Genomic DNA, 14,184 nt, shown 5'->3' on the forward strand with positions numbered 1-14,184 from the left:
TTTGTCCTTATTGAATTTCATCCTATTTACTTCATGCCATTTCTTCAGTTCGTTCAGATCATTTTGAATTTTAATCCTATCCTCCAAAGCACTTGTAACCCCTCCCAGCGTGGTATCGTCCACAAACTTTGTATGTGTGCTCTCTATGCCGTTATCTAAATCAATGATGAAGATATTGAACAGAACCAGACCCGGAACTGATCCCTGAGGGACTGCAATTGATATGCTCTTCCAGCTTGACTGTGAACCACTAATAATTACACTCTGGGAACGGCTTCAGAGTAACAACCATGTTAGTCTGTATTCGCAAAAAGAAAAGGAGTACTTGTGGCACCTTAGAGACTAACCAATTTATTTGAGCATAAGCTTTCGTGAGCTACAGCTCACTTCATCGGATGCATACTGTGGAAAACACAGAAGATGTTTTTATACACACAGACCATGAAAAAATGGGTGTTTATCACTACAAAAGGTTTTCTCTCCCCCCACCCCACTCTCTGGGAACGGTTTTCCAACCAGTTATGCACTCACCTTGTAGTAGCTCAATCTAGGTTGTATTTCCCTAGTTTGTTTATCAAAAGTTTTACTAAAGTCAAGATATACCACATCTACCGCTTCCACCACATCCACAAGGTTACCCTTGTTACCCTGTCAAAGAAAGCTATTAGGTTGCTATGACACAATTTGGTCTTGACAAATCTATGCAATTACTTATCACCTTATTATCTTCTAGTTGTTTGCAAATTGATTGCTTAATTATTTGCTCGGTTATCTTTCCAGGTACTGAAGTTAAGCTGATTGGTCTGTAATTTCCCAGGTTGTCCTTATTTCCCTTTTTATAGATTGGCACTATATTTGCCATTTTCCAGTCCTCTGGAATCTCTCCCATCTTCCATGACTTTTTGACGATAATCACTAATGGCTCAGATATCTCCTCAGTCAGCACCCTGAGCATTCTAGGATGTATTTAATCAGGCACTGGGGTGATTTAAAGACAGCTAACTTGTCTAAGTGATTTTTAACATGTTCTTTCCCTATTTTAGCCTCTGATCCTTCCTCTTTTTCACTGGCATTCACTATGTTAGATGGGCTCTTCAAAGTTCCTATGACCAAAAAAACAAATAAGTATCAAAAACAGAGAAGCTAAATTACCTCTTTGCATCAGTCTTCACTTCAAAAGATGCTGATAAGATACCTAGGGTAAAATCTTGGCCCCTATTGAAGTAAATGGCAAAACTCTCATTGAATTCCTTGGGGTCAGGATTTCACCCCTACTCTTCAAGTAATAAAGATGAGACACTATCAAAGTTTGAAGTGCCAAAAGACAAGGCGCTGGAACAAACTGAAGTACAGAAGAGCAATACACTATAAGGACTGGATGTTATTTGCCTGAGAGTTCTGAAGGAATTTAATAATGGATATGGCTGAACTGCTAACAAAAATATGCAGAAAGAAAAGGAGTACTTGTGGCACCTTAGAGACTAACGAATTTATTTGAGCATGAGCTTTCGTGAGCTACAGCTCACTTCATCAGATGCATACCGTGGAAACTGCAGCAGACTCTATATATACACAGAGAATATGAAACAATACCTCCTCCCACCCCACTGTCCTGCTGGTAATAGCTTATCTAAAAGCCATTTCCAGCACAAATCCAGGTTTTCTCACCCTCCACCCCCCCACACAAATTCACTCTCCTGCTGGTGATAGCCCATCCAAAGTGACAACTCTTTACACAATGTGCATGATAATGAAGTTAGGCCATTTCCTGCACAAATCCAGGTTCTCTCACTCCCTCACCCCCCTCCAAAAACCCACCCCCATACACACACAAACTCACTCTCCTGCTGGTAATAGCTCATCCAAACTGGCCACTCTCCAAGTTTAAATCCAAGTTAAACCAGAACATCGGGGGGGGGGTAGGAAAAAACAAGAGGAAATAGGCTACCTTGCATAATGACTTAGCCACTCCCAGTCTCTATTTAAGCCTAAATTAATAGTATCCAATTTGCAAATGAATTCCAATTCAGCAGTTTCTCGCTGGAGTCTGGATTTGAAGTTTTTTTGTTTTAAGATAGCGACCTTCATGTCTGTGATTGCGTGACCAGAGAGATTGAAGTGTTCTCCGACTGGTTTATGAATGTTATAATTCTTGACATCTGATTTGTGTCCATTTATTCTTTTACGTAGAGACTGTCCAGTTTGACCAATGTACATGGCAGAGGGGCATTGCTGGCACATGATGGCATAAATCACATTGGTGGATGTGCAGGTGAACGAGCCTCTGATAGTGTGGCTGATGTTATTAGGCCCTGTGATGGTGTCCCCTGAATAGATATGTGGGCACAATTGGCAACGGGCTTTGTTGCAAGGATAAGTTCCTGGGTTAGTGGTTCTGTTGTGTGGTATGTGGTTGTTGGTGAGTATTTGCTTCAGGTTGCGGGGCTGTCTGTAGGCAAGGACTGGCCTGTCTCCCAAGATTTGTGAGAGTGTTGGGTCATCCTTTAGGATAGGTTGTAGATCCTTAATAATGCGTTGGAGGGGTTTTAGTTGGGGGCTGAAGGTGACGGCTAGTGGCGTTCTGTTATTTTCTTTGTTAGGCCTGTCCTGTAGTAGGTAACTTCTGGGAACTCTTCTGGCTCTATCAATCTGTTTCTTTACTTCCGCAGGTGGGTATTGTAGTTGTAAGAAAGCTTGACAGAGATCTTGTAGGTGTTTGTCTCTGTCTGAGGGGTTGGAGCAAATGCGGTTGTATCGCAGAGCTTGGCTGTAGACGATGGATCGTGTGGTGTGGTCAGGGTGAAAGCTGGAGGCATGCAGGTAGGAATAGCGGTCAGTAGGTTTCCGGTATAGGGTGGTGTTTATGTGACCATTGTTTATTAGCACTGTAGTGTCCAGGAAGTGTATCTCTTGTGTGGACTGGACCAGGCTGAGGTTGGTGGTGGGATGGAAATTGTTGAAATCATGGTGGAAAAGATTGCTATTCCATATAACTAGAGGGTGGTTATCTTTTTAAATCTTTTTAAAAACAAAAAAAAACCCAAAACAGTGGTTGGGGTGATCCTGGAAACTACAGATCAGTAAGCCTTGTTTCAGTACCAGGTAAAATTGGCTATAATTAAAATCATAGTTAAAACAGATTACAAAACACGTAGATTAAGCATTTTACATGGGTAGAGAGAATGTATTGGATTAGTTCTGATCCGGTATGCTAGTTCTTATTCCTCCCACCACCCAAACAAGTGATATGTTCTCTCCCAACTACAAGATATTCTAGATTAACAACAAGATCCTCTGAACAGGATTACATTACTTAATGTACGATATATTTAAAAGAACAAGAAATTTGCCACTCAAGTACTCTTCATTAGCAGACTGCTGTAAAAATGGATACCTCTATATGCCGCCAAAATTATTATTTAAAAGAGATGTGAAGATTAAAGTACACGAAATACATGTGGAATACATCCTAGAATACTTAAGGAGCTGGCTGAAGAGATCTTTGACCCATTAGCAATTATCTTTGAGAACTCATGGAGGACTGGAAAGATACCTGATGACTGGAAAAGCCAAAAAGAGTACCTATCTATAAAAAGGGGAATAAATACAACCCAGGGAATTCGAGACCAGCCAGCTTAACTTTGGTACCCAGAAAGATAATGGAGCAAATAATCAAACAATCAATTTGCAGGCACCTAGAAGTAAATAAAGGCAAAGTAACAGTCGACATGGATTTGTCAAGAACAAATTATGTCAAACCAACCAAATGTCCTCCTTTGACAGGTTAACAAGCCTGGGGGATGGGGGTGGGAGGGAGGAACAGTAGATGTCATTTACAGTATCTCGACTTTCGTAATGCTTGTCTCACGTAACCCTCTCAAATCTATAATTCTAAGATTCTGTGCCCTGTTTCCCCTCACTTTGGGGCAATTTATACCCCCGGGGCATACAGAGGGAGCACTGCCTATGCTGCCCAAGCACAGGAATTGCCACTTTCCCAGACTCCGTTCTGCCTCGGTGCAGGGGACTAGACTAGATGACCTACTGAGATCCCTTCCAGTCCTGCATTTCTAGGATTAAGAAAACATAGCACAATCTTGGCATTTCTTTGGGATATCTCTTACACCTTCTCATCCACTTAGTATAAAAGAGTTAAACTGCTATGTTTCAGAGAAAGGGCAATGTTAGTTTAAAATATACAGTACTGTGCTATTAATAAGGAAGAGGTTGAGATGTAAGTGATCACAACTTCTTGGTAGATACTTGTGTATTTTATAATTTATTGTATTATTTGCAGTACGTATTATTTCCATTAAATTTTTACATTTAAAACGTGAGACAAGATGGGTGAGGCAATATCTTTTATAGGACCAACTTCAGTTGGCGAGAGACAATTTTTTGAGCTTACACAGAGCTCTTCTTCAGGTCAGGGAAATGTACTGAGTGTCACAGCTAAATAAAATTTACCTCCCAGGCTAATCTTTTGAAAGTGTGGTACAGGTTTCCTTTGAAATTCTCATAGAAAACCTTCACAACGCCTTTAAAAGTCAAGCCTAGGAAATTAATTCATAACTTTGCTAGACACTAACAAACATGGACTGAATAGAGAGACTAGATTTATGGCTTATTACAACAGTCTACAGCCCACTAAACCCACCCCACAGCTTCCCCCTACCTCAAATGACTGGAGAGGTGTTAACAGGCCACTTAACACACATTTCAAGGAACCATTCAAGGTGAATTACTTCTGCTAAACAATCTGTTCTACCTTGTATTTCACTGTGATGCTCTGAGTACGGACAAGTCTACAGTACAAAATTAAGTCAACATAAGTTACATCGATGTACAGCACCTACAGTAATTAAATTGATTTGTGCACGTCCGCACTAGCTCCTTTTGTTAGTGGTGCATGTCCTCACTAGGAGTGCTTGTACCGATTTAATTGTCAGTAGGGGCATTTGTGGGGCACTGACAGCCCAAGCCCTGGTGTGGTTGGGATCTGGCTGTCTGGCACCAGGGACTGACAGCTAGAACAGTCTGATGTAAGCAATGCAGTGTCTAAACTACACTGTTAGTGACCTAACTACATCAACCTAAGTACTATGCCTCTCATGGAGGTGGAGTTATTAATTTGGTGTAGTGGGAGACTTTCATCAGTGGGAGCAACATTGCAGTGTAGACGCTTACAGAATTAGGTCAACATAACCTGCCTTAGGTTGACGTAACTCTGTAGTGTAGACCAAGCCTGCATTTCCTAGACCTGCTGAAGAGCTCTGTGTAAACTCAAAAGCTGGTCTCTCTCACCAGCAGAAAGATATTACCTCACCCACTTTGTCTCTCTAATATCCTGGGACCAACTTGGCTAAAATGTTACATTTAAAAAACATCCTAGCTGCTTCCACATAATGACAGAATTTTTTTTAAACCACCATATGCCATTAGATTATAAATTATGTATTATTAAAGTTAAATTTTACAAAAGCTGTACTTTTGACAGTGATCCCCTGAAACGTGTAAATTGTTGTGACCTGGTTCTAGTTTTTCCATGTCTGTCAGAAATGCTTACTAAATAAATGACTACCCTTATGAGACCGATTATAAAAAACAAACCATAATTTATTTAGTGCATATTCCATCTATGCCCATTGGGATGATTATTTTTTTAAATTAAAAAGGCTGGTAACATTGTCTATCAGACTGAGTATTGGACTGGGAACTACTACTGCTCCTGATCTGCTAGGTCTCCTTGGTCTCTGTCTCAGTCTGCCCACCTGCCAAACGGGGATAAATGTATCTACCTAGCAGAAGTAATGTGAAAATAAACTCATGTCTGGTTATAAATAGAGTACAAATCTATGTAAATGGTAAAATGTCTTCTGCGTGAGTGAGGGAAAGGGAGGGATAAACCTTCCCATTATAAAATCAGTTTTTCATCCTGTTAGGGGGAAAAAATCCACTGATATTTCCAGAGAGTAGAAATACTGCTGTTGACACACAACTCTGAGAACCTGCAAGGATATACTAAGAAAAGAATCTGTAAACTATACAAATGAACATGCAAACTTCCACTTTCACAAAACTAAATTAACTAAGCCAACGTTGGTCCATTTTTTTCCTTTAACCATTTTTAAATTACCTACATTAAAAGGAAAAATATGAATGCACAGAGAAGGCAATATAAGCAAAATGCAAGAGGAACTCTGCACTGTTATTGCAATTTGCATTTTAATTATTGTAAATTCATGTAGTTTACTAAAATAACCCTCTTAGCTTCTAGTGCTTTTCCCCATAATACCAAGTAACAGTCATTGGGAAATTAAGAGTTTAAAATACTTTAATAAAGTTAAATTAAAACTATTTGGGAGACAAATGACTAATATGGGACTAGATCTGCAGCTGCTCTGTGTATAAAACTTCCTCTGACATAAATAGGAGTTCCAGACATGCACCAGCTGCAAACTCAAGTGTCTGAACAGTGGCACTTAACAAGTTATGTTTTATAAAAACAAAGATTAACCTTATTCTTAATCATGAGTCACACTGCATTTAATTGCAGAAATTTGCATATTTAAGAGGTTAAGGGGGCAACATGGAGAGTCCCCATGCATAGGAATAACAAAAGGGAGTTTTAGACTGGGGCAAACCTACTGAAACTCTGAACCATGAACAAATAAAAGTTTAGTTCTAGGTTAGGTCTTCACAGCAAAAAACAAAACAACAACAAAAAACGGTGTTTTATTAACTTGGGGTAGCTAACTCAGATTAAATTAGCAGTGTGCAGACAATGCAAATGGCATTTAACTAGGGTTAGCAGCTTGAGTTATAGGCTATACAATACCTGGGGCTGAATTCAAGCTGCCAACTTGAGTTATAAGTTGAACTGTTGTGTCTTCACTGCAATTTTAGCCCAAGTTAAGAACACACTTTTGTGTCTGTGTGTGTCCATGCGCAATGGAGAAATACCCTTAGAGATTAAAAAGTTACACGTGCCAGACAGCATTCAGGCTACATCTACACAAGGATAAAAAACCCGCGGCACTACTGCAGCTGGCCTGCGTCCACTGACTTGGGCTTGAGGGGCTGAAAAATTGTTGTATAGTTTCAGGCTCGGGCTGGAGCCCGAGCTCTGGGACCTTCCACCCTCGCAGGGTCCCACAGCTTGGGTTCCAGCCCAAGAGTCTATACAACAACAATTTTTCAGCCCGGCAGCCCAAGCCCCGTGAGTTTGAGTCAGCTGACCAAGGCCAGCTGCAGGTTTTTTTTAATCCCTGTGTAGACATACCCTCAAACTCACATAAATAATGCTATGTTGTATACTTATGACCTACAGAGCATCCCAGTGTCAGAGGGCAAAGAATTCAATGGTATCAGGTAATGAGTTTCAGCTGGCCTGACCAATTCGGTGTACCCCAACTCACTATGGTTATAATCTGTATTTAAAAAGTTGTCATGTAAGATATCATTGGAAAACTACTAACTCACAGATCATTAATATTCCTGCATAATGGATACACAGAGTGTACATAAAAAGTTATGAATATATGCTGAAATTATGAGAGGCATGTCAGGGGAGTTGGTAAACAGGTCTGCCTTAGCTAAAGGAATATGTATTTGATTCTCTGACCAGCCCAGTCTTCAGGCAAAGACAACAATGGTCCATTTTTACAGATTAGGTAAACAAAAATATTAAGCTAACAACAAGTGTGGGAAGAAAGAACGTAAAGCTTCCTTTACTACCAGACTCCATGTCACCTTCTTCACAGCTTGAATAAACTTTACTTTGAGGGGTAAATCAGAAGAATCCATTTCAAAGGCTTACTGCTCTATAAAGGCATGGGGGCTGAATCTCAAGTGATAAACAATTGAATCAACTGATTGTATACAATATTACTTTATTATACAAATGTATAAAGTGAGGCTTTTTTCTGGAAGCTAATGGCACAGTGGTGATCCATATGATTGTGAAATGTATGTATTAACGCTATATGAGAAATATGAATACTTAATGATATTATGCTTTACAGTCTGTGGCTAAACAGGGAGAAACAGGTTCCCTCTCAGACAGGAGAGATGGCAGCCATTTACCTGTTTCCTATGTAAATTAAGCAAGGTGTGACCAAAAACAATGGCAGGTTTCAGAGTAACAGCCGTGTTAGTCTGTATTCGCAAAAAGAAAAGGAGTACTTGTGGCACCTTAGAGACTAACCAATTTATTTGAGCATGAGCTTTCGTGAGCTACAGCGAGCTGTAGCTCACGAAAGCTCATGCTCAAATAAATTGGTTAGTCTCTAAGGTGCCACAAGTACTCCTTTTCTTTTTGCAAAAACAATGAAAGTCTCATTTACATAGAAATCAACAAGGGGATGAGAAGACACAGGAAGAAAAAACAGCAGGAGGTCATCCTACCTCTTGAAACAAAGCTACTGAACTTTGGAAGATATAAGCAAAGACAGAAGTCATCTTTGGCATCCATCACAAGACAGACACAATGGAACAGAGCTCTTGCAACCTGAGAAAGATGGGTCCTTCAACCACATGCAGGAGGTTTTAAGTCTCTGGAAACTGAACATAGGTGAAAAGCATGCTTTGGCAAAGATATTTTACCCTCTATGGAAGGTCCTGACTGAGGAAAAGCTAGCCATGACTGGGAAGAACGCAGACTGGTCAGAGAAACCATCTTGAACAAAGCTTGTACCATGCTAGATTAAGTTTTAGATTTTTAGATGTGTGTTTTCACATTTATTTGCTTGTAACCCTATCTTTATTCCTTTTACTTGGCATCACTTATCTATGTTCTATTGTTAATGAATTTGTTTTATTTTTACTCTAGACCAACTCAGTGCTGTGTTTAAAGGGAAGGGTGTATTTACCCCAATTAATAAGCTGTGATGTGCTTTTTGTCTCTTTACAAGAACAAATGAACTATATTATTTCTCTGAACTGTCCAGGAGACGGATAGGACGTTACAGAATACGTGGCTTTGGGAAAATTCGGGCCTGGGAGTGCGTTGGGGTCACCTTGCTGGTTGTAGCCAAGACCAGAGTAGGGCTGTAGACTGCTTGCTGGGGTCAGAGCTGCTGAACAAGTGCTGTCTAGCACACAGACCCTTCAGGTGTGATCTGCATGCTTGTAGGCTCGGTGTGAGCATTGTAAGGCAGGTTGCAGGACAAGTCATGACCACCCCTGCTTGGTCTAGACTGCCCCCCAAGACTCATGGACTACAGGACTTTAAATACAAATACCTAAAATGAACTGATTTATACCATGAATGTAACACAATGCGTGCAATATGGAATAATGTGATCATTAAATAGGGCTTAGATACAAGATCTATCAAACCACATTCAGCCTCTATCAAAGAGCAGTTAGCAGCAGGCAGAAAAGTGAAATAACGTACTGCAATTATTAATTATAATCTTGTCATGGGGCAAATTTGTTGGAAAGTTTGTAAACAACTTTCCAGCTTTGGAAGGGATGCTATTGCAATGTCTTGCCTATTGCGAACTACAGTCAAAGTTTCTCTACACCACATTTAATAACAAACAGTTAAATATATAAGGTTTTTCAGAGTTTGATTCCTGAAAATCTTTTCACACATTGTCTACTGCTTGTTATTTTTTCATCATTTGTTCCTGAAAAGCTGACATTGATCAAGTTGCAACTGCAATCACAATTATATATAGAGATATCCCCAGTGCATAGTGTTATAGACAGATATAAGGACGGTAATTATGAACTACTGTCAGATGGTAAAAATGTATGTATTGATATGCTCAAATGTGAAAAGGTAATTATGAGAGAGTCAATGCTTTATCTGAGATTTTCAAAACCTTAGGGAACCAATGATCTTATATTAGCAGTATATTCGCTACTCAGTGTGCACAAGTAACTCACACCAACGCTAATGGGAGTTATATCTGCATATAAAGAAGAAACCATATTATTTAATACAAGATATTTTACCTAATTATTTTACAAAACTTTGACTAAATTTAGTGAAATCTGCACACACTTTTTTCCTTTTTATAATTTTGTTACTTGCTGAATGTGGAGCAGGTAAATGTATTCTATTATGTTTTGATTTCTTAGTCATCAGTCGATTTGTCCACTGAAAAGCTTTTTTGCTACAGAAATTATCTGAAACTGTCATACAGGTAGCAAAATCTCATGATCTATAAATGATACTGGTTTTTACTTCAGTCAGCTGTTAACCAGCTGAGATAACCAACTGACAGATTTTCTTCCAGAAATGTAGTTTGTGCAACCAAACTCCATGGAATTAAACTTGGTGCCTAAAATAGCTGACACTGTCAATTCTTGTACCCGTCAAAATCATACAGACAGAATCACAGGATCTGTTGGTCACAAGATTCTCTCTTCCTTACAAAGTGGTCAAAGGATGAAAACTTTGAGAACTACTATTTTCTGTGCTGATTCAGCCTTAAATAAGAAATGCAATGGATGAAGAAAGATGTATATTTTGTCACAATCACAAAGGCTAGACCTTCATCCATGATCAAACCCTTAGGCATTTCCCAGAGCTAGGAGACATAAATTCTCACTTCAGTGACTAGCTCAGTTTGTTTACTAATTCTTGACACAGAACAGAATACATCACACATCCTGAAATGAGGAGATACAGGAAGCTGAACCTAAAGTATACACAATTACAGCAACAATAGCCTTTCTGCTTAGAAGACAAATGCCAACATAACCTATACTCCCTGAAGTGCCAATGTTTTGGAATTTTTAAAATTATCTTCTAAAAACATTAATCACATGCCAAAAAACTAATTTACTCAAATATAGTCAGAAAGTAGTTGAATTTCAGGTTTAATGATTGTGTTTCAAATGCTTTGCAAGCCTCCCAACTAGAAGAGACCATCAAGGTTGTGGGTTTTTTGTTTTGGTTTGTATTTTTTTGTTTGAGAGAGTTACTTAATTTGTTTTCCTTTTTCTGGCCTGAAGACTCATTAAAATTTTGCTCCACTAAACCCTAATATTATAAAATAGCAGAAAGTATAATTTCTGGTAATGTGAACATTTTTCATGATAATTTGTTTGATTTATTGGTAACCTGATTTAATGTCAAATCAACAAAACATCTAGAACAGTTACTTTCAAATGAAACCTTTTGTGTGGACCACACACATACAACCCACCACTAACAGGATTTTAGCATGCAATTACACAACACTAGTGGAAAACAGAAACCTGTAGAAAAAATATTGTGGCCTGAGAATCACAGCTGTATTTACCTTGGCACAAAACAGATTTATATATTTAGTAATATTTAGTGTGGCAATATTTAGTGTGGCAAATACCCTACCGGATGGCTAATTTCACCTCACCAAATTCTGCTATTTTCAAGTAAACTCTCCGATCTTTATACCGAATTGAACAACAGGTGAAACATCAAGATATGCCTTCATATTGTACAGTAGCTGGGATTTCATAAAATACTTTTCAACATGATCTAAACTGAATAGAAAAAACAATCTCAACGTTTTAGGATGAGTACTTGATTTAAAGATATTGCAAAAACAACAACCAAGTATCCATGGAGGTCTTTGAGGAGGACAATCCTTTTCACTGACCAATGGCCTTCTAAGCATTTTCACTATTACACACAGCTGCAGATCCATAAACCAAAGCATTTTTGCTCTGAACTGCTGAACCTGAACTGTCACCTATAGCTATAAAATCCAAAGTGTTCTCTGTGTTCTCCAAGGAGAAAAATGTTTACAGATAAAATAAAAACAAACTAACATTTTTATCTCCTTCTGTCTTTGACCCTAAAAGACCCAAATGCTCAGACAATGAGAAACCAACTAGGCTGATCAGTTTTTGTTAATAGAAAACGTGCTCACCGAAAGATAACTGCTAGCATCCACATTGTCTGTGATGGTCTGACGTTCTCCCCGCTGGTTAATCTTCCTAAACCTTCGTCGAGACTGCCTGAGGGGAACTTCTCTTTGCAGGATATTCTCTTCATTGTCTTTGGAATTCTCCACCTGAAATACATGTTCAGGATCCTGGTTAAACATCCAATTCTTCCATATTATTGAAAGTCGGTGGAGTTTTATTAAGCTCATGAGGAAGGCATTAACATTAGCTAAGAACAGTTAAGTCTTTCTTAGGAAACAGACTACACAAATTTCTTAAGCAAATGCTACGTGTCTTGAAATGATGTTATTACAATGAGCTGAAGGCCACAGTTTCCTTCCAGGAAACAGTAAAAAAAAAAAGTCCCCTCTCCCCGACGCATACATGTCCTTTAGACAAAATCGTTTACAAGTTGTAAAGACTTCTCATTGCACTTACACATACTACACCATAACAATTAAAATAATTACATATTGCTCAGTTCAAGGGGCATCATCAACTCAAAAAAATACACTTGACCATTTTGTATTCCCTATGGTTATGAGGTTGCTCATTAAAACATGTTAGCTACTTTGTTTTAAATAATATAATATGATTTTACGAAGCCTTTGCAGTGTAGACAGGGCACCTCATGCTTAAAAATGTGTTAGGATTGTCCGTGACCAGCTAGGTCCTAGCCCATCCATCCAACAACTATAAGATCTCATCCTTTATTAATGATCACTTCACTGAACAAATATAAAACAACTTTAAAAAGAAGTAACTAGAAACTGCCGTGAGCGTTTCACACTCAACTTTATTTGGGTATAAAAATTTTTAAAAGGTATTTAAACATATGAACACAGGTAAACATTAAGTACTGTACCTGTATCTAGCTTGTTCTAATTCCATTTCCTTCCCCTCCCCCCCACACCCTCCGCCCTCTAAAAAGCAGGCCCATCCTTCCACATTTCCTTCTGATGTCTTGGAAAAACATATCACAGCAGGAAACAGAACAGACATGTATATACAAATAAGGCTACATCCAAGCAAAGAATTCTTCTAACATATCTTTAATACACAGCAGTTTCTACTTTCTTATTTCACATATTTAAAATATTTAAATTTGGACATTCAAAAACACAGCTATAAAAAATTCCTACTGAAACAGAGACCGGCAACTTTATTGACTCTTAGCAGTCATCTCAGTATACCTTCATAAATTTACTCAAGTTCAGAAGTGTACAAGGAGGAATGGAAACAAAAAAGAGACAGAAAGAGTTGGAAGACAGTAAATAAGCAAGTAACTAAGAACACAGAAGTTATTCATGAATATGGCAAGCACAACCCACATTCTACATTAACTGAGGCAGCAGGTCTCTATGTCAGGAGGAGAATATAAACAACCCTTTACATTTTAAACTTTTTTTTTTTTAAACACTGAGAAAAAAATAACATCACTTGAAAATAGACACAGTATAATTGCCTTTCTAGCAAGGCAATATACGAGAAGTTATGCTCATGACTGGTGAACTGACCAGGTGGACGCAAATCTGACATCACAGCTGGGAACAAAACAAAAAATTCAACCTCACACCACACTAGTACCAAAAAGGAAGCAACAAAGCAGGTGTCGCACTAGCATTTAACAATATTTCACAGGGATTTTATTATAGGTTTGCAAAGGCAGAGGTAAAAGACTAAAGCAAAAATTGGGTTTTTACTTATTGATAACACTACTGTCGGACCCATGAAAGTGGCCATGGCCAAAATCTTGAAGTTTAGCTTCTTATAAAACTGTCCTGTTAAACTAGCCAAAATAATTAAATATATTTCATTTCATCTTACATGCGCGTGCGTACACACGAACACACAATACATGCAGTGCTTTACTAAATGTATTATATGCTTCTAGAGTCAGGAATGGCAGAAGCTTCCTAAAAGTGTGCGTATGTGGGGCCGCCGGCGCCCAAAACCGTGGCCTCGCCTCCCCACACCACCCCTTCCCCTGAGGCCCTGCACCTTCTCCCAAGGCCCCACCCCCATGCCACCTCTTTCCCCCAAGGCCCAGCACTGCCTCTTTCCCCTGAGGCCCTGCCCCCTGCTCACGCCTCTCCCTCCCATCGCTCACCCTTACCACCAGTAAAAAGTGGGGCAACTGTGATGCCCTGGCCTTCCCTGTTCTGATGTCCCTGTCTAGAGTCCTGTGAGCTGTCAAGTACTTAGGACAAGGTGCTTAGCTTCGTTGCACAGACTACAATGGGAACTGAGGGTGCTCAGCACCTTGCAGGAGCAGATACAACATTATATAGTTTTGAC

At 39.1% G+C, this 14,184-nt stretch overlaps 1 protein-coding gene across 4 annotated transcripts in view; it reads right to left on the bottom strand.

The window, feature by feature from the left end:
- RAPGEF6 (Rap guanine nucleotide exchange factor 6) overlaps positions 1-14,184 on the bottom strand; it is a 235,079-nt gene that overhangs the window by 133,244 nt on the left and 87,651 nt on the right. For all 4 annotated transcript variants that reach the window (XM_077825108.1, XM_077825110.1, XM_077825106.1 and 1 more), the window contains one exon: positions 11,871-12,014. In XM_077825108.1, coding sequence (XP_077681234.1) covers positions 11,871-12,014 — 144 coding nt within the window. The remainder of the gene's footprint in view (positions 1-11,870; positions 12,015-14,184) is intronic.

Source organism: Eretmochelys imbricata, chromosome 8, assembly GCF_965152235.1.
Source record: "Eretmochelys imbricata isolate rEreImb1 chromosome 8, rEreImb1.hap1, whole genome shotgun sequence".
Taxonomy (NCBI): Eukaryota; Metazoa; Chordata; order Testudines; family Cheloniidae; genus Eretmochelys; species Eretmochelys imbricata.